The sequence below is a fragment of the Plecotus auritus genome (genome assembly GCF_963455305.1).
Source record: "Plecotus auritus genome assembly, chromosome: 1".
Classification (NCBI taxonomy): domain Eukaryota; kingdom Metazoa; phylum Chordata; class Mammalia; order Chiroptera; family Vespertilionidae; genus Plecotus; species Plecotus auritus.
In genome coordinates this window covers 48476796-48497704 of record NC_137770.1, presented here as the reverse complement: position 1 = coordinate 48497704, position 20909 = coordinate 48476796, and the positions used below count along the sequence as shown (strand labels likewise).

At 53.0% G+C, this 20909-nt stretch overlaps 1 protein-coding gene across 1 annotated transcript in view; it reads left to right on the top strand.

Moving 5' to 3' along the window:
- Positions 1-20909, top strand: part of SMAD3 (SMAD family member 3) — a 114946-nt gene extending 94037 nt beyond the window's left edge. Inside the window, exons 6-9 of the mRNA XM_080668608.1 lie at positions 8532-8744; positions 11269-11406; positions 14009-14153; positions 16666-20909. Coding sequence (XP_080524734.1) covers positions 8532-8744; positions 11269-11406; positions 14009-14153; positions 16666-16789 — 620 coding nt within the window. The 3' untranslated portion in view covers positions 16790-20909. The remainder of the gene's footprint in view (positions 1-8531; positions 8745-11268; positions 11407-14008; positions 14154-16665) is intronic.

Here is a 20909-nt window from a genome sequence, read left to right as displayed (position 1 = left end):
TTTTTTTTGCTTTATCACAGTCCTTCTGATGTTTGTGGGTCAAGCACAGATATGTGTGCCTTGCCACTGTGATCATAGTGCATACACATTTTTTAATGTTTTTCCTCCTTTTTGTGCTTTTGGTAAACACATTTCCCTATGTTGCTGCCTCGATAATCATTTTGCATCAGCTCCTGATGTCTGGAGCAGCGGGACCATCATTTTCACCCTTTCCCTCAGCCCGTGGACTTCTGGGTCCATTTTTCTGAGATTTCCTTTTCTACCCCAGAGCAGACCTCCGCTCCAGTGTGGGGCCTGCTGAAGGGCTCAAAGCAAATGAAATATCCATTCCACTTTTATGGAAGGGGATGCTTTATGTGCTGGCCTGGCAGCCTTAGGAAAATGGGAGTTTGATTTTGTTTTTGGCCTTTATTGCTGGGGCTTAATGTGGGGCTCAGGAAAAGAAAGAGTTAACACCCAAGCTTGGTGAATCAGAGGGGGTTGGCCTGTCTTTTATTTCCAGGCCTTGACTGATAGCATCAGGTGAAGAAAGTCATCCTTTGGAACAGTGAGAGAGGCTTGAAAACCCTGTACTGTGGGCTGACCAGTGGGCAGTGTGAAATGTGACTTTGAGAGATCTGTCTTAACATCTTGGTAAAATAATATCACTGTGAGTGTTGGGCTTTGGAGAGGGAAGGTCACATTCAATGGGAGAGGACTGATTGAATTATTAGAAACAAACTCTGGAGGCTAGAGGCCATGCTCACACTTGAGAAATTAAAGGTCATGATTGTGAATTGGACTCTGGGCTTTGGCCTTTGAAGTTACCCCACACCGTGACCCCGGCAGCACTTTCTCTCCTCAACTTTGCAGTAGGCTCACCTCGGAAACCCCGCTGCCTGACTCAGGATTCAGATGGACAGTTGTCCCTTGCTGTGAATTCCTATCTGCCTTGTGTGGACTAGGATGACAGGATGGTTCTCAAACGTGGACCCAAGGCAGAGTGCCCTGTTGACACATTCCTCCCTCCCCATTCCTCAGGCCCCTTGTCTGAGGGTTGAGAATTCTTAGGTCATTTCTTCCAAAGGTAGGAACAGGCCTCGAGCTGGGAAAGCAAAGAGTGGGTGCCACTCTGCTGGGAAGGTCTGAATTGGGGGACGAGTCAGTTGACGAGTCAGGGTTAGGACTCATGCTGTGACACAATGCCGACAGGCTTGGCTTTCTCTCAAGCCCTTGCATCCCCACCTTCATCCACTTAAAAACTAACGGCTTCATTCCACCCATAAAATCTCGTGGACTTCTGGCCTCATAGCTGGAAGGGAGGAAATGAAGGTGGTGACAATGGCAAACATTTCTTGAGAACTTACTTTTCCTGTGTCGCTCATTGTTTCAGGCCAACCTTCGTAACAACTGTCTAAGGTAGTGGTTTGGTAGTTTTTCATTTCACAGGCTAGGAAAGCAAGGGGCAGGCTGCTTAACTAACTTGCCCCAGGTCACACAGCTAGTAAGTGGGGAAGCTGGCTTTGAACTCAGGCCTCGGGATCCGGAGCATGTGCTCCCCTCTGCAGCAGGGCACTGCCTTGCTGGGGCATTTAGACCAGTTTCCCTCGTCCCACCACCTTACTCAGAAGAACAAGGCTCAAGAAGGGCATTTATTAACTTAGTCAGGGACAGATGTCACGTTGAAGACTGTGTCCCATGTGGTCCCTGGGTGGGAACCTGCCCACTTGTACCTATCTCTTCCTTACTCATTCATTCCCCAGTGGCTGTGTGCCAGTGGCTGTGTGCCAGTCCAGGGTGGGGGGATTTGAGGAGGACTCAACAGACCCTGCCATCAGTGTGCTCATGGCCTTGTTGAGATAAAGAAGGAAGGACTGTGCATAAGTATAAAACAAGAAGTAGGTGCAGATGAAGTACCCTGCGAGGTCGCAGGAGGCAGCGGTGGTATTCCAGTGGGGATAGGCTTGCCAGTGTCTCCTATGTTTGAACTCATGTCGTCAGCACTGGCTGGGTTTCCAGTATGTACTGACACTGGTGGTCCAGAGCTGGGGATGACACTTAGGATTCAAAGCCTGGCAGAGTGGCTGGAGGTGTCCGTGTCCACCTGGGATGCATTGTCCCAGATGCCAAGGGAGCAAGCACAGAGGAGGGAGGAACAATATATGCCAAGGAAAAAGGTGCCGGGTGGGATGGGAAGACCTCAGAGCTGTGGTGACACGTGTGAGCTGGACGCTGAAGGACACACAAGTAGGATACCATGAGGAGGGAAGGAGGGAAGGACATTGCAGATGGACGGAAAGGCATGCAAGGGCCGGCTGAGCTCCGAGGACAAGCTGGTGAACAGCCTTTCCCAAAGCGGGGTCAGGAGACAGGATCTTGTCATCAGGTGAGTTTGGAAAGCCTGCACTCCCCTCTCACGGGGCCCCCAAGGCACTGGCGTAGTAAAGCCTCTGAGAAGTCCTGCAGGAAAGAGGCCTTTTTGATCAGCATCGCTCCCTGGGACCCGACCACTGTTCCATTACTTCTGTCTTATAATCCCATTTACCACCCAGAGGTCGCACTTTGGAAACACTGATGAAGGTCGGCTGAAGTTGTAAGAGTGGCTGAATTCAGTGGAGAGGGAGACCCAGCTCAAGAAGGAAAGAGAAGAAAAGGAAAGAGAGGGGAGCGCCTTGCGGGAGGGACAGGGTTGAGAAAGAAGCTGAGGGTCAGGTGCAGGATGGGGCCACAGCAGCCAGAGGAATGGGAGATGCCAGGGAGGTCCTACAGAGATACAAAATGAGATGTAAGAAGAGACCCTGAGTTTGACATCAGGAGTTCAAAGGCATCCTTTGGAGAGCAGGTATGGGAGGGGTGGTGGCTGAAGTTGGTCAGAAATGGGCTGAGGGGCAAATAAAGGGTGAAGGCGGGGAGGGAGCCCACAGTAGCAGCCTCTAGGTTCCTCTTCCTGGCCCGTATACCAGGCGGTATGTCCCAAACGGTAAGGTGATGACAGGCACACAGCAAGTTTTTCCTAGAGAAAGTTGGGGACATCTCAGGACATCTGATTATTTCCTGTAAAGAAATTATTACACAAAAAGAAGTAAGACATAGGCTACCTGGTTCCTTCTTCATTTCCTCCCCACTCCAGGCGAAAGGTTGGGCCTCCCACCACCGTAAAGTCACTTCAGGTGACTCACGGGAGCTCCAGTGTGTGACTGAGAGCCAGCTCAGCCTCCTGCCAGAGGCTGCGGGAGACCCCAGGGCTTTGTTTTCGGGGTGGGCCCCCCCACCCTGTGAGCAGATGATGTTCCTGTTATTACACACCGTGCTGCCTGAGTCACCTGGAATTTCCTAAGCACCTAAGGCAGAAGGATTGGGGCAGTTGGAGAGGAAGGAGGAAGGAGGAGGGAGGAGGGAGGTGGGGAGAAAGGAAAATGATAAGGATCTGGATCCTGCTGGTGAGTAAGTTGTTTTCTGCTTTTAAGTGAGACATTTCGGGATGGGCCTTGACCTAGGGCAGTGGTCGGCAAACTGTGGCTCTGTTGACTAATGAGTTTGCTGACCACTGGGATAGGGGCTTAAATCACAAGGAACAACAACAGCCTGTAATTATTGGAATCAAGAGTCTAGGTCAGTGGTTGGCAAACGCATTAGTCAACAGAGCGGCAAACCGCAGCTCGCGAGCCGCATGTAGCTCACGAGCCGCAGTTTGCCGACCACTGAGAAACGGGGTACCAGGGAGTGCCCAGAGCAGCAGCTGAGCGGAGTTTAAGGAGGTGACGGTTCCTCAGAGGCCTCGGGCAGAGGTGCCTTCCTCTCCTGCCAGGAGAAGGGCTGGTGGCAGGGCAGCAGGACGACCCCGGGGCCCTGACAGAGGACATGGGTCCAGTTCCAGTCCCTTCCTGCTGCTGCACATGGCCTTTCCTAAGGCCTCCCCACAGGGGAGTCGGGGGATCCCCATGGCAGGAAGTCAGCTGCCGGCTGTGCCCTCACACTCCCGAGGGTCCTGCTCGGGGACTTTGCCATGGTTCTTGGTCTCGGTGAACTGGTGCTAAGCGGAGTGCGTGGGGTTCCTTCTGTGCACACTCTGGTGTGTGGCCCTCATCTTTAGTGAGATGGGTTGGAATGGGTGCCCCAGATGCGGGACGCAGATGGCCCAGGTCTGCAGGAATAACGCTTAGGTGCACAGGTGGCTTAGGTGCGGGACACAAGGGGCCCATCCTGCAGGGAGGGGTCAGGCATTGCTCCACAGCCACGAGAGTGGGGCCCTAACAGTTGGGGATGGGGAGCCCAGGTAGAGGGAACAGCAGGAGAGACAGCAGCGTGAAGGCAGGTGGGGATTGCGTGTGGAGCCTCCCGGCCTGAGGTAGAGCTGCTTCACCCTGAGGAGCGCCCAGAGGAAGCCAGCCATTCAGGTTCGCCCTTTAGCCTGCAGCGTCGTGCTCCTGGCCTTGCCTGCTCCCTGCTTTCGATTTATAGTAGAAAGTTAATTTCCCCTCTGGCCTCCCCCTTCCTTTACCGGATTTGGATTTCTTGCACATGTTTTTAATAGGGTTCCCTTAATCCAAGTGTTGCCTTCTGGGTTTTATTCTGTTTTCTTTTCCTTAAACAAAACAGAGAGTCTATGCCAGTTTGGAATAGGGCTCAAAACTGGAGCCAGCCAATGTGTAAGACTGGCAGGGGGCCAGTCATGAATTAAGTGCCCCATGCCACTCGAGAAGTCTGGCCGACATCACACTGGTAGGGGCAGGGGGCCGAGCACGGCTGGAGCTGGAGGTTCCTGCGTCTCTGACACCTCTGCTCCAGGAACAGAGATTAGCACAGACTCAGCAGTTTGGCCGCGAGCAGGGAAGGCCTTGGGCACACTCCATCATCTACCATCCCAGGTGTGCCAAGCCCTTGGCCTAGAGATGCAGAGCCATGCTCCATTGGGGCAAGGCATCTCACCAGATTATAGAGTCATCCTCCCAGAGTAACCTTTGGATGGCATGTCTTCAGGTTCCTTTGAAGAAGCAACCTTATGTAAAATCGTTTCTGCATTTGTTGGGAAACTCTCGAAAACCAGGGCTGGCTGGCTTGATTGAAGTAGGGGAGGGGTTACCCCCTTGATAGACTTCTTTTAAGATTTTGTGCTAAGACAAGCTTTGTTTCCCCTGCAGAACTAGTAAGAATTCTGTCCACCAACCAGAGAATTGTAGCTTATTCTCCCTTTTTGCCTTGTCTGCTAGGAAGCTCAGAGCCAAGGTGAGGGTTCTTTCAGTAGCTATGATTTTATGGTTTTCCCATTTATAGCCTTCTCTTTTCCAGGGTCTTGACTTTTTGTTTCTTTTGTACTTAACCATGATGTAGCTAAGTCTTTAGGTGGGAAAGAAATGAGGGCGTATGTGAGGTTTAAAAATGAAGTGCCATTCAAGGCAGAACTCGGCGGTGGTGATCTTACTTTGGGGTCTGCTGCTCCTCTTGCAGAAGTGCCTTGAGGAAGCAGCTGAGGGGTGGTGGGAGGAAGATAGGTGGAAGGCATGGCTGGCTTTTAATTGTTTGCAGAGAATAATAAATGTGTGGCTGGGGCTGCTGCTCTGGTTCAGAACGCAGGTCAACGCGTCCACACAGCCCTCTCTGAAATGGCAGCTTCCAGACCGTCTTGGCCTGACGGCGCTGCTCCTTCAAACTCGCATCTCCTTAATTATGTGTCAGGCTCCTGCGTCCAGCGTTTTCCATAACGCTGTCCAGTGTGTGTCTGCAAGTTGCAGGACATTTGGATAAGGGCTCCGACCTGCTTGGGAGGACCTCTTGGGCCAGGTCCCTAAGCCCCTCTCTGGTTCTGAGACATCTTGAATCCACACTTCTCCAGAGCGAGGTTCCAGCTCCACGTCCTCTGACAGGTGGCCCGGCGGCTTTTGGTAGGTGGGCTATGTCAGTGTCCCTGGGTACCTCACTGTCTGTCTTCTGCCTGTCTAAGCCCTGGGGTGCTGGATAGGGATTTATAACTTGGAGAGAGGACTCTCTCTGTTCTGCGCTTTGCTGGGCAACCAGGGCCAGCCCAGACCAGTCACAGCACCTTCAGGCCAACTCACGCCAGAAGCACAGTGACCTAGATGGTCTGCTTTGGCTGTCCTCTAGTTCACTGCAGATACTCTTAGACTGGGAAACTGAGGCCAGAGAGGGAAGCCACATTCCCCATCCTCCAGGGCACACAGCAAGGTGAGCAGAGCCTGCCTGTAGGCAGTGGTGGCCGGTGGCCCTTCCCCAATACCTCTGGTCCTGACATGTTGCCCGACCACTTTGAATTGCACTTGGGTTTATTTATTTTTTAAGGTTTCCAAAGCAACACAGCTCACATTTAGTGACCACATTGTTTAGAATATAGCTTATCTCATTGGAATGTGGAAGCATCCAGCAAAGCCTGAGCCGGATGTGGCTCAGCTCCACTTCGGGCGCACAAGCCACAGGCCACGGTCACTCCTGCCTCATCACTCCCCGTCCACTGAGGAGCTTAGATCTCCTGCCTCCTTCCCTTCCCTCCCTGCCCCCTGGGAAGAGAGGAAAGGGGCAAAGCGTCCTCTTGTGATGGAGGTCAGGACAGGAACAGGATGTTCTCAAGTTCAAATAATCAAAGTTATTATAATTGTACACACCATTTCTCAAGTGTTTGATGCATGCTCTGTGCTTCTTAGGAGTTGTCTCCGCCCCTCCACAAACAGCGCCTGGTGGTGGGAAGGATTCTCCTCTCAGGTGGCTGGGGCAGGGATCTGGAAGCTGGAACTCGGAGTGGGACTGGTTTGCTCAGCCACACAGCTAGTCCGTGCTGGAGTAGAGAGTGAACTCTAGTCCACCTGGGTTTAAGGCTGGCGCTCCATGACCTGATTAACAGCGAGGGCAATCGTTTTTAACCAGTGGCTTTTGTCCCCTGGAAGACATCTTGCAATGTCTGGGGGGGTTTCTTGTTCCCACAGCTTGGGAGGGTGAGATGGACGGGTGCTACTGACGTCTCGTGGATAGAGACCAGGGGTGCTGCTAACCATCCTGTAACGCACAGAATCTCCCTCGCCCCTAAACAAAGAAGTATCTGGCCCAAACTGCCAACAGTGCCACAGTTGAGTAACGGATCTAGGCGTCCTAACTCTCTGGCTGACACGTTCTGGGTGTGTGTTGCGTGCAAGCACAGATGTCCATTACTGGTCCGTACCTCCCATGCATGGACACTGTCTGCCCTTAGGAGGGATTGTGGGCACAGACCCCAGGAGATGTGGGCCCTCTCAGAACAGCTTCTGGTTTTTCTCTCTCGGGCTTTACACACTTTCAAAGGTCTGGTGAGCAGAGGGGCCTGTGGGTTCTCACCCCAGGAAGTTGCCTGGCAGGTGGTGAGCAGGGGTCTCAGGCCTGTGCTGAGACTTGGCCTGGCAGGCCCTTCCTGGCCTCTCACCAGCTCCCACAGGACACACCCAGGTCGCCAGGCTCCAAATATATGTCAGAGCCAGAGTGAGTGATCAGGCTGGGGGTCTGAGATGGAGGAGAATGAGTAGGGGCTCCCTGATCCTCCAGCCACGCAGGCAGAGAGCAGGATGTGGGGAGCTCGGCCTCCCAGCCAGCGCAGCAGGCAGTGCAGAGAGGCAGCTGGAAGAGGCGGGACTGGGGACATAATGTGAGTGAGGAGTGATGAGTGCCGGCCAGTGCGGGGAGGTGAGAGGTGATGCCGGGGTGGGCAGGAGGAGGACAGGGGCGGCTGGGGAACCTGGAATGGCTGGAGGTGACAGGAAGGCTAGGGGTCATGTGGGATCACATGAGGGGAACCTCTATTTCAGGGTTTCCCGCATCTTCTGAGAGAGAACCAACACCCCACAAGACGTTTTGCTCTGAGGAGGGAGCCCTTAATGGGGACTAGAGACGACCAACTAGGACAAACACAGAATTTCTTCCAGGCGCGTTTGTGTCTGAGCCACTCCAGGAGGTGGCATCTAGAGCGTCCAGAGGTAGTTTCCGGAGTGAGAGACATGGGCCGGCCCACTCTGCAGACAGCGCCAGGTGCCCTGTGCTCTCCGACACTGTGCACAGCGCAGGACCCCCAGGCTGCTCAGTTTCGAGGCTGGGATGCCGCTGCTTGACAGGCTAGGGCAGTGGTCAGCAAACTGCGGCTCTGTTGACTAATAAGTTTGCCTACCACGGGGCTAGGGTTTGCCCGAGAGCAGGCAGAGCCAAAGGCAGAAAGCCCTTTGGGGGGCAGAGGTCAGCATGGGTTACTTAAGGGCCTTGGAAGAAAGGCCAAGAGGTGACCGTGTCGGTGCAGTGAGCGGGCCCAGCACCTCCTTGAAGACTGCTTCACCTCAAGGCCAGGCCAGGCAGGACAGGGCCCTGTGAACTAAAACTAAATGGGCTGGTGGGACACCTCTCCCAGCACCTGAGTATTGTGGCCTATTGGATCCTGCAAGTTTTAGACAATAAAAGGCATGAGGGCAGGGATGGTAATGCCCTCTGAGAGGTAGAGAAACAGTCTCCTGGAGCATCCGGGGGACCCCTGTGAGGAAGCAGGGGCCTGGGGGCCCCACTGACCTGTAGCCCGGCCTGTCTCCCAGACCTGCAGCCCGTCACCTACTGCGAGCCAGCCTTCTGGTGCTCCATCTCCTACTACGAGCTGAACCAGCGTGTCGGGGAGACATTCCACGCCTCGCAGCCCTCCATGACGGTGGACGGCTTCACCGACCCCTCCAACTCGGAGCGCTTCTGCCTCGGGCTGCTCTCCAACGTCAACAGGAACGCCGCCGTGGAGCTCACACGGAGGCACATTGGTAAGAGCAAGGGCAAGGGGCTGCTCCAGTTCCCCCCTCTCCCACCCCTGGCCCCAATGCAGCCTCTGTGCTGGGCCTCCTACTAGGGAATGGGGGAGGACTCTGCCCCACCCGCTCCCTCACATTTTGTATTGTCTCGTTTAGGGGCCAGAAAGGTAGAGTTCAGGTTGCTTGGTCATTCTCACTCACAGACACAGACACAGACGGATCGTCTCTGAACATTTGAAAGCCACAGAGGAAAACACTTCACTTAAGGGGACAAGAAAGGGGAATCTGTACAAAAGGCACCATTTTCGGTTCTCTTAATAACTATGCACTTAAACGACTGATGGGTGGATAGGTGGGTCGTCTGTCTTGGAGGTGTGATCTTTTGTTAATTTCATACATGATTATGATTATTTTAGCAACTTATGGTATGAACTGCCCACTGCTGGGACACCACTGCTGCTGGCGTTCTGCCTTCCAACACCCAAAACACAGGAAAAGATGACTTAGGTTAGGGACGATGAAGCCTTGATATTTATCACTTGGTTTGCTCATAAAAATGTCACACTAAGGATACTCATAATTCTGTGACCCAGAGTCGCTTAGAAGGGCCGTAGAAATGAAGGCATGCGGCCCGCCAGCCGCGAGTTGGACATGCTTGGCACTGTAGTGGGTGCAGGGGGGTATTCTCTGGCAGCATCCGCAGCCCCCAGGGTTGGTCGAGGGGCTCCAGGGCAAAGCCGGAAACTGGGCAGGGCAGCAGGGTCAGGCCCATGAGGACCAGAGCACCGCTGCTTGTGTGTATGAGATCTTGGGCATTAACAGGTGAAGGGAGGATTTTGTAGTTGAGAGAAGAAAAGTTTGGAAGCCATGGGTAGACCCGTGTGCTCATTTTCAGGGAATAATCTGCTGCTGGAAGGGGCAGAGCCCTGCAGGGGCCAGACAGCAAGTGTGACCCAGTCAGTGACCGACAGCCCCTGCCCCTGAGCCCACGTCCTTCCCAGATGGCCTCCCGCTACTTTACTTAAAAAAAGATACTGATCTTGGGAGTGGCTGATTTCTCTTTATATTTTTCTATATTTTAAAAATATTTTAAAAATTGCCATAACAAAATATTTTTGTTCTCTTGGTCTCGGGCTCCCCACCTCCACTTCTGCCTCTCACTTTTTTTTTTTTTAATCCTCACACAAGGATACATGTATATATCCTTTCCGAGAGGAAAGGAGAGGGAAAGAGAGATAAAAACATCAATGATGAGAGAGAATCATTGATCAGCTGCCTCCTGTAGGCCCCCCCATTGGGGATTGAGCCTGCAACCCAGGCATGCCCTGACCGGGAATCGAACCGTGATCTTCTGGTTCGTAGGTCAACGCTCAACCACTGAGCACACTGGCTGGGCCCAAGGATATATTTTTATGGATTTTTGAGAGACAGAGACAGAGAGAGAGAGAGAGAGAGAGAGAGAGAGAGAGAGAGAGAGAGAGAGGAGGGGAGAGGAGAGAGAAACATTGATCAGTTGCTTCCTGTATGTGTCCCAACCAGGGATTGAACTAACAACTTTTTGTGTACGAGACAGCTACCCGACCAGGACTGCCTCCCACTCTTGTTGGGCATGCACAGAGGTTCTTCCTTGAGAACCCCAGGTCTGTCCTATAATGTTGAGCCAAGAAGGAATGGTGGTGATGGGGGATGGGACAGTAATGGGGTGAGGAGACAGGAGGACCTCCAATGGCCCCTCAGTTCATCGTCTGGTTTCCATCCCACTTGACGTTGTGCCTGTAGTCTGGGGGCCTCGGGGCCTCCTCCCTAGGAGCTGAATGGAGTCCTTCCCTGCAGGAGAAGGGAGCACCCCCCCTGCCCACCCCCCACCCCTCCGGCTGCATGGGGAACTCATTGTCAGTGTTTACGTAACTGCTTGAATTGCAGAGCCAATTTAAAAATAATTTCTGTCCATCTGGAGTGGATTTAAGAGATGAAGGAGAGGTAAATGATATAAACCTACGAATGTTCTTGAAAACTGCATTGAGGGGAGAACGGTATAGTGTGGCAATAAGTCACCCCTGCTGTGAAGAGCTCCTGGCGTCTGCTGCCTCAGGAGGGAGCTCTGTAGGTTTACTGAACAGATTTCTGAATCTTGGAGGGGAGGGCACTAGTAGCAGAAATCAGATGACGCTTTGCAGGCACTTACTGTGGCTCACAGCACCCCTGTGAGGGGGGTGTCATGACTGTCCCCATCTGAACTTAGGCTCAGAGGTTGGAGTAAGTCACTGAGGCTGTGGCTGGTCTGTGGCAGAGGCTGAATGAGGCTTACCCCAGGCCCCTCTCGTCATCTGCCACCTCTGGCTTTAGGAACACAGCCTCACCCATCATGCCCCCTCATGTGGGTTAGGTTTGAGCTCTGGGTCCCATGTGCCTGGTGAAGCTGGGAAGAACCAGTCACTTGGAGCCTAGGGGGCTCTGGCCCTGTGCAAGCCCAGCCGGCCCTGGGCCACCGAGCGGAGCCAGGCACCCTGGTCTGGTCTGACCCGAGTCTCTCTAGGGCGAGGCGTGCGGCTGTACTACATCGGAGGGGAGGTCTTCGCAGAGTGCCTCAGCGACAGCGCTATCTTTGTGCAGTCCCCCAACTGTAACCAGCGCTATGGCTGGCACCCCGCCACCGTCTGCAAGATCCCACCAGGTAATCACACCTCCACACGCCCTTCCTCTGAGTTCCTCTCCCCCATGGCACATGCCTGGGTTGCTGCGGAGGTTGCTGTTTTCCTGATGTTTTCTCCTCCTCATGGTTGGCATTGCTAACCTGCAGGTGCTCCATCTGGGTTTTCTCTGAGCCTCACCTTCTGCTCTCCCTGGCCCTCCAGGGAGCAGCCACAGCATCGGACGGACCTGCCTTGGATCCGTGGGTACCTGCTCAGTGCCCTGTGTGTGTGGATGCTCAGGCAGTCTCCTTCCTTCCACAACAGGCACAGCAGGTGGTGCTACAGGGGACGGAGGGGTGCAGGGCCCTGCTGCCGTCTCCACAGACCTTACACACCAGCTGAGTGTGCAAGAGCAGCACACAGAAGGTGCTCTTGGATTCAGGAGGACAAGCATTTAACTGTGGGTGTGGGTCAAGGACACCCTCGTGGAGGAGAGGCGTAGGTACAGGGCGATGAGGGGTGAGACGGTGAGGGGTTCCAGGCTGAGGGGGTGGAGGGCAGGCATGCAGGGGCAGCACTCTGGCTGGAGGCGAGGCCATGTAGAAGACAGGAGAAATGTTTAGAAAGCATGAGGGGACCCAGCCATGGAAGGACATAAAAGTTTTGCTTTTATTCTGGGGAACTGCTGAGAGTTTTCTTTCTTTCTTTCTTTTTTTTTTTTTAAAAAATGTATTTTTATTGGTGTCAGAGAGGAAGGGAGAGGGGAGATAGAAACATCGATGATGAGAATCATTGATTGGCTGCCTCCTGCATGCCCCCTACTGGGGATGGAGCCTGCAACCTGGTCTGGTCTGATCCGAGAGCATGTGCCCTTGACCAGAATCAAACCCAGGCCGACGCTCTATCCATTAAGCCAAACCAGCTAGGGCCTGTTGAGGGTTTTCTGCGCAGGGCTGATGAATCCCACCTGTACTCCAGGAAGGGGTGTCAAGCTGTGTCCCCCACAGGGTGGCTTGGACAGGGCTGGGCCTGGGGAGAAAGACCAGGCAGGAGGCTGATCCCAGCTAAGGCCTCCTTAGAACACGGAGGCAGACGGCCCCAGCCAAAGCCCACTTTTCACGGGGCGTGCAGCGCAGCTACGGGGCACACAGCCCACAAAGCGTGAACTGTGACCAGCTGGTGTGGCCCCAGTCAGGCCGAAGACCGTGATGCAGGTGTGTGGTCCCAGTCAGGCCGAAGACTGTGAGGCAGGTGTGGCTTGTCTTTTCCTGCCCACTGAGGAGCAGATGAGAGTGGAACCCTGGGTCCTGGGCAAGGCCAACGTCGGAACCCAGATACTCTGAAACGATAAGTGCTCTGCATTCCCAGAGCGTTGTGTGGTTGTGTCTACAGAGTCCATTTCTATCTCTGCTGTCAGTCTTCCCCAGTTGTTCTGGCTCTTCAGGTGAGGAGGCATATTGAGGAGACCAGTTCAGAGAGGTTAAGCCACCTGCCCAAAATGCACAGCTAGTAAGTGGCTGAGCCAGGTGAACCCAGGACTGACTGCATGACTCCCGAGCCTTGTGCTCCTCTGTTTGGCTCAGCTCGCCTGGAGCCTACTGTGGCCCTACCTCACCACACTCCCCCTTGGAGAAAGCTAGAAGAGGAAGCGGGGTTGCATTCTTGGCATTCGGCCCACTCCCTTCCCCAGCCCTCCCCCGCATCTGTTCGGTGAGGGCTGAGTTGGCTGTGGTGGTGTTTGTTCGCTCACAGAATGTCAACACTTGCTCAGGGTCCTCTGAGGCCAGCCCCTCATTTCATAAAGGAGACACCCACTTACGAAGAGAAAATGACCAGCCCAGAGTCACACAGCAAGATGAGGGGCCTCCTGTTGGCCCATTAATCAGTGTCACCTCAGCTCACCTTTTGGGCACCTCCAACATGTGATTTTGTCTTTGTTTTTTTTCTGGCGAACACATTCCTGGCGGCAGGACTTCAAACAAGAGATTTGCTATAAACTTTACTTGTGCCTGTCTCTAGTTTTACTGACTGCAGAGTTAGACACACACCTTCACTTTGCTGTGAATGTCACCCCAACCCAGACTGGTGCCCAGAGGCCAAAATGGGGCCCAGATCGCTCCCTCCCTCCTGGCCCCAACATGAGGTGGACTTAGAGGAGCTGGCGAGAGGCGCCTTGGGGCCCTGGGATGAGTTTTGTGATGGGATGGCAGGCATAGCTTTCAGCTGGCCTGTCTCTGCCGGCACTCCCTCTGTCGAATGACAAGGAGTCATTTTTCCCCAGGTGGTCGGCCAAACCCCACACAGCCGTGGGCATTCTGGCTCGGGTCTCTCTGTTCCCTTGGCCCAGGGCAGGCCCACCTCTCCAAACCCTCTTCCTTGTTCTTAGTGGCCCCCTGTACTGCCTCCCCCAGTGTTCCCCACAGCTCTGGGAGCTGGAGCTTGCAGGCAGTGTTTAATTCTCCCCCTCACCTATGCCAGCGGTACCCCCATGGAGGTGGCATGGCTTCAGGGCAGGGTGCCGAGCGTGGAGGAGGTTCGAGTTAGGACCTTCCGGGGTGACCCAGCGGTGGTTTTAGCCAGGAGGGGAGCACCGGACACTCCCGCCCTTCGTCCTCAGGAGCACCGTTTTTGTTCTGTTGGCAGGATGCAACCTGAAGATCTTTAACAACCAGGAGTTTGCTGCCCTCCTGGCTCAGTCTGTCAACCAGGGCTTCGAGGCCGTCTACCAGCTGACACGCATGTGCACCATTCGCATGAGCTTCGTCAAAGGCTGGGGAGCAGAGTACAGGTCAGCATTGTGGGGGGGGGGGGAGGGGGGCGTGTCCCAGAGCCCAAGGACAGCAGGGGCATCCGCACAGCAGAGCAGGGCCCCCTCAGAGTCGAGCCAGGCCAGCCCTCGCCCAAAGAACAGAGGCAGCGATCAGAGAGGCCGCCACCTGCAGGCTGATTAAGAGCTGAGCAGTGCTGGTCCAGGGCCTCAGACACATGTGGTCCGTGCCACCTCACACTACCCTGGGCGGGACACTGCATCACCCTGCTATGTGGGGGAGGGAGCTGAGGCCCAGGGACGGAAAGTGACTTGCCCAAAGCCACATCGTTCGTGGAAAGGCTGAACCTAGGTGGCACCCTCTTGGCTTCCTTGTTCATTTTGGGCAGATGGGTCTAGCACGGCCCTCTCCAGGGAGTCGCCTTTTCATCTCCTCGTTCCTTCCAGCCTCTGTGGCTCCATCTCTGACTTGGTGACGCTGAGCACCTGGAACATTAAATAACTAAGAAGCAGGAGGAGGAGGAGGAGGAGGAGATCTGGGTAGTCACAGAAGAACAAAGCTGACTTGCTCAGAAGAGAAACGGTGTCTCTCAGAATTTCAGATACTGGTTTAACCTAACACTGGTCAGGGCTGCCCTGGTCTGCTCTGCTGAGGCTCTCAGACCACTCGGGTTTGGGCTCAGAGAATCCAGGCCCTTCTCTTTCACACCTGGACAGGAGTCTCCTGAGAGGCAGGGCTGTGGGCCACTCCTCCTGCTCACAGCCGCCCCCCCCCACACCCGCCCCCAGCTCCTGAGGCAGACCCGGAGGTACCCACACATCAGCAGGAGCCAGCGCCTTGCAAGTTATTCTCCCACTTTCTTCATTTTTCCAGATGTTTGGAATCCATTTTGTTTTGCAGTCATTCTGCACCCAAGCCAAACCCATTTCAGTATTGGCTCTGGGCCACCGTTTATAATGAAATCCAGATGAACATGACTTATGGAAAGTCAGATTCTCATTAGAGGATTTGGGTCCATGAAATCTTCCTCTCCCATTTACCGTATTCTAGCTGCTGTTCCCTGTATGCCTCACAGTGCCAGGGAACACAGCGCCTTGGTCTGTGGGGGTCTCCCTGAAATCCAGGAGTGGCCAATTGAGCAATTAAAGGGATCAGACCTCAGGAGCACTCTCCACACAGTTATGATGGCCTGAGATTAGCCCAGGCCCAGAGGCCTAGCCCAAGGGACATTTTAGCTCACCTTTTAGCCCTGGCTAACATCACTTGGGGACCAAGAGTTGAAAGGTTAGAAAAGTAATACATATATTTTACTGGGGAAGGGAAATGTTTAAAGATGGGCCCAATGGAAAAGAACCAGAAGGAGGTCCATTTGCTCTTCTGACATCAGACTGCAGTCCTGAGGGCCACCCTCAGGCCCCCAGGTCAGGCAGGCACCCAGGGTGAGTGTGCAAGCTCCTTTCTCGCCCTCCCCTGGGGTGAGGCAAGGAGGGCGGTGCCCTGAGGCCAGCGGCCCTTGACCTGGCGTGGCACCACCGCCCTCAGCTTCAAGTGCTGGGAAGAGGCCCCTTGGTGGCGGAAGCCATTCTCTGGGGGCACTGTGTCACCGCGCTGGACGCAGTGCCAGCACACCCAGTCCCGGGCGGCCCACCACGTCACTGTCACCTGGCAGCACCGCAGGACAGCCTAACTGGTGGGTGCGGCCCCTTCCCAGAACAGCCTTGCCCTCCTTCTGCCTCCTGGGCCAAGGAGAGTAAGATTTCATGCCTTCTCTCTGTGAGGTGGCCGAAAGCAGGCCCGGGCCCAGGCCTCTCACCTCCAGCTGGCACCGGCGCCGCCTCAGCAGATAGCCTTTGCTCAGCGGAGGCCTTTGGGAGCGCGCCTGCCGGCTGCGTCACCAACCAGCCTGAATGTAGACAAAGTGCTTTGGGGAAAAGAAACGTGTGGTGTGCCCTGGTTTTTTCCAGTAATTGTTTCATGGCTCGCTCTGCTGGTAAGATTTTCCAAAATAAGGCCATAGATGGGAATTATATCAGCACATTGGGAACCGACGGCATGCGGACTCTGTCGGCGCTTTGTAAAAAACACCCCTCAATCAGACAGACACACGTCATCGCGGCCTGCTGGGGCTGGGCCCGGGCTGGACGTGGGCAACTGAGGCGCCCATTCAGGACAGAAGGGACCCGGGAAGACCTTTGTTCAGGCTGAAGGCTGTCAGGGGCCCCTCACAGCTACTGGTGGGCCTCTGGGGTGCCCTGGAATTTGCCTTCCACACTTAACTCTTTAAGGGCCATCTCCTTCCCCACAGGAGAACCTGATTCACTCAGAGCTCTTCTTGGTCGGAAGGGTTTGGCGTGGCAGATTCTGCAAGTTATTGGCACTTCCTCTAGGGTGCTCGGGGTCTAGCGGGGCAGGATCTACTTATGACTCTGGGGAGAAGACTGTCACCAAAACAGGAAAAAGTGTACTTATTTGTGTGTCCTTCTGGACGTTTTAAATATCTCCCACCCCTTTCCTTTTCCCTATGTCTTGTAGGAGACAGACAGTGACCAGCACCCCCTGCTGGATCGAGCTGCACCTGAATGGGCCTTTGCAGTGGCTTGACAAGGTCCTCACCCAGATGGGCTCCCCAAGCATCCGCTGTTCCAGTGTGTCTTAGAGACAGTGGGTGAAGGGGAGGGCGGGCTTGGGGAAAATGGCCACATAGGAGGTGGAGAAAATTGGAACTCTACTCAATCACTGTTGTCAAGGAAGAAGAAATTTTCCTCCCTCAACCAAAGTGGCACCAACCTGTTCTCCAAAACACAAAAGCAAACCCAGAGATGGATTTTATAAACAGCTGTTTCTGAACATTTGCCCTCTGGCCCAATTTTGAAGGGCAAGAAATGCCTTCTGCTTTGGTGGCTTGAGCAAACAGGTAGTGTCACCACCTGCCCCCTTCCTCCAGCCCCCTTCCTTCTGAATGACAGCAGTCTGGGATGGCACTGTCCAACAGGCAAAGGCCCTCTGTTCAGGACTGGAGTGTGGAGTTCACCTTGGGTGTTCTAGGTAGGGACAAGCCTGCAGGGGTGTGAGCAAACCCCGTGCCCAACCCTCTGGCGCTTTTGACAAATGCCTCTTGAGCTGAACATCACGAGCCCCAGCACTCCCTCAGCGGACCCTGCACTGGGAACTGGGCCGACTTGGGGTTGGGAGGAGCTTGTGGTCTCCTCCCCCTCAGAGCAAACGGATTGGTGTGAGCCAGTGTTCAGACCACGCAGGGGCAGTGAGAAAAGCTGGTGAGAGACCGCTTTCAAAACACTCTTACATGTGTCCTTTATCACTTTGAGCAGTTAGAAGAATCTGCTGAGGCTCAGTGCATATGGCATGTACAGTTTATCACATTAATCTGAGAGATTTGAATTACGTGAAGTATTCACAGAAAGCAAGAGGTGTTGTGGAGTGATGGTGTTCCGGCTAAGGCAGCACTACACTGCGTGGGTCCCAGGCGTAAGAGCTTACTTCATATTCTCGTGCATTCGGCTATTGGTTTAAGTAGTCCATTGCGTTAATTAAATGAACTTTATCATGTGCTCTTTAAATGTTTGTTTTATACTTAAATCCTGGGCTGGCGCATTGACTGGAAACCAGAGTGGGACCCAGCGACATCTCCCCCAAGGTGAAGCTTTTGCAGGTTTTGTTGACAAGACACCTGCCAGCAGTTTTGGAAGCTGAAATTAACAGAAGCAAATTCACCAGGAGGGAAAATCTCAGGCCAACATAGGCAAATGAAAGGGCTATTGACATTTTTTTACACATTTGAATATTGCAGGCTTGGTGTAAAGAGGTCTGTCATCTTTCCCCTGGGGTAGAGGATTATCAGTGACAACTCTAGCAGTTATATTGTGTAATAAGTACTACTCCCAGTGGCAATTAGTGAGAAAACTATTATGAATTATTTCAACTGGAAAAAAAAAAAGCCCTTTTGCAGAATACAGCAGACAGCATTGCTACTTGCAATTGGTACTTTATTCTTTGCTGCTGTTTTTATATGAAATGACTTATCCCATATTTTTGCATGAATTTCTACCAGGAAAAATAAAGGGATTTCCTATGGAAGTCCCATCTTAATTCCAGGTGAAGGGAAAAAAGTATATACTTTGGCAGGTTATCAACCTCAAATGTGATGACATTTCTGTTGCTACGTGGCGATGTTGGAGGCTTGCCAGAGCCTCACCTGCAGGATCCTACGCCTCTGAAGCTTCAGCCTTGAGGTTTCCAAGTAGGAGCTGCTCACCACGCCTCCTGAGGACACAGGAAGAGACAGACAGGGAGCAGCACCTTGCCAGCCCTGTGCTAGTTTTCTCACAGGGCTATTGACAGAACCCAGAGACAATGCAAAGCTCCTCATTCCACCTGAGGGCCACACACTGTGAAGTCTGTGCCTGGTGTGGAAGGATCTGTGGACCGCTGCTTACCGGTGCAGGAGGCCGTCTGAACCACCTGGTTGTGCAGCCATACTCGTGGTCAGGTCTGACTTGTGTGCATTATTCCACTGTGGCCTCTCCTAAAAGCCATGGGCATCGGTTCCTGAGGGCCTGCATTCTCCACCTGCTACATGATCCTGTGAGGGCTTCCTATGGCACCCGGCTGTCCTGTAGGTACTTGGCAACTTAGCTTCAGGTACAGCCCAATTTTTGATGATTGAACGGTCATGTTTGGCTATTATTTGAATGGTGCCTTAGAACCCTCAATGCTTTGTTTTTCCAAAAGCTACTTGGTCCTTTTTCTTTGTAGACTAGACTCCTGTGGGAGGCAGCATAAGGAAAATGCAGGTAAGCGACTGAGCGCAATCTGGTTTTACCTAGAGCTTAGGACCTGGCCGCTCCGGTCACAGAGGCTGCACCGGTGCTTTGGGGCATGTGTAATAAGTGTCCTTTGTCACAAAACTAGTTATATTTTTAAAGTCCTGTTGTAGGAAAGACACTTATACATTTAAAAACTTTTTTAAAGGACAGCTGAAAGGCGCAGGAGGAGACAAGGGCAGTTCTCGAGGGTGACAGTAGCTGTCAGGTAGCAGTTAAGTGCAGTTGTCCAGGCTCCCACCAGGTTGCCTTCACCTTGCAGCCCAGAGTAGCCAGCCCTGGGGCGCGGGGCCTCAGCACCTCCCCCAGGAGCCAACTTCTATTCCCTTTCCTCTCCTCCCCCTTCCAAACTTTATTTAGTAACTTCCATCCTTCCAGCGCACACGCACACGTAGGGAGCCGCCCGGCGGTTCCGGTTACAGGCCTGTGCTGGAACATCATCTCAGTTGGCCAGCTTCCCGGCAGGCTGTAGACCTGACATTTTGAGACAAGCCTAGAGTCAGGAGCAGGGACTTTGACTCTTAGAACACACATGAGGGCAAGGCTGCTGGCAGACTTTTCCATTGTCCTTATGTTGTCTGTGCTGTGTTTTTTTATTGACCATGATTATTTTTTTAAAATCCTTGTTAATGTATTGGAATGAGCTGTAGCACATAAGTGCTACATCTTGTGCTTAGTTTTTCTTTCTCCATCTCCCCTTGACTTCCTAGAGTGTGGACGTATTCCAAGGCTAAATGCTTTTACTCAGACCGCAGAAACAGGTTTTCTTTAAGTAGTGTGTGCATGTCATGCATGTATGAGCAGTCTGGGGAGAAGGCAGCTATCTGATTTCATCCTTAGTTGCCCTTTCTGAGGCTCTCTGTAGGTCTATGCAGGGGGAGAGCACCATTAAGCCACTCTCTAGTCCTTAAAAGATGGAGAGGAATCCACAAACAGCTCATGGGACTATTTACCAGGGGTTACCAGTAGCAAGAGAGGGCATGAGTTTAGTTCCGGACCCTGTGCCTTACTGTGTGACTTGAGGTGGCAGAGTTGGGCGTTTTCCCAAAATCTACGTCCACGACTGTAAGTTGTACCATTTTTCTTTGTGTGGCATAAATGTCCCCTTCAAATAACTGCCTTCAAAATGTATATCACACTTTTAAAGAGCATCAGCTACTTCTCAAGAGGGTGGAAAAGTAGAAAAATTTACATAGAGGACATGGATTAAAAATGAAGATGTGGCATCTCTGGTGGAAGGGCGTCTGTCAGTGGAAATGACCGGACATCAAGGCAACGCTGCAGAAACAAACTTGCCTATCATGTAAACTGGATCGAGAAATTCTCAGTGATTCTGTAATTGATTTTATGCTCAAGTAATGTACACTCTCGCATCCTGGTGTTTTATATTTATATAATAACTATTCAAGACAACTATTTAATTTTCTTGAAAATTGGAGAAGTCTCTCTTCCCAAAGCCAGTGGCTGGGAAGAGCTGGAGGCACAGCCAGTTCTGATGTGGGGTGAGGGCGCAGAGGCTTTTTTTGGCTCAGCATCCAGACACACCAGCCCAGGCTCGCCAATCATGTCAAGGCGTGTGACAACAGGCAGCTCCGAGCCTCTCCCTGCCCGGGGGTGAGAACTTTACGTGGAGGGCTGGAGCCCCTTCTCCGAGACACCTTCCTCACCCTCCTGCAATGAGGCTGTTCAGGTCGGGACTCTTGGAACAGGAATAGAGCATGGATGATGTCGATCACCTTCACTTCTCAGCCAGCCTGACCTTTTAATACCTTTGTAAAAAGCATGTACGTATTTATAGTGTTTTAGCTTTTTTTCTAACTTTTGTATCGTAAGAGCAGAGCACCTGGTTAAGCATTGTACTATTGTTAAAAGATTTGTCCCCTCTGTCCTTCTCTTCCCCTCTAAGTGCCCTCCTAATAAACTTTTCCTGGAAAA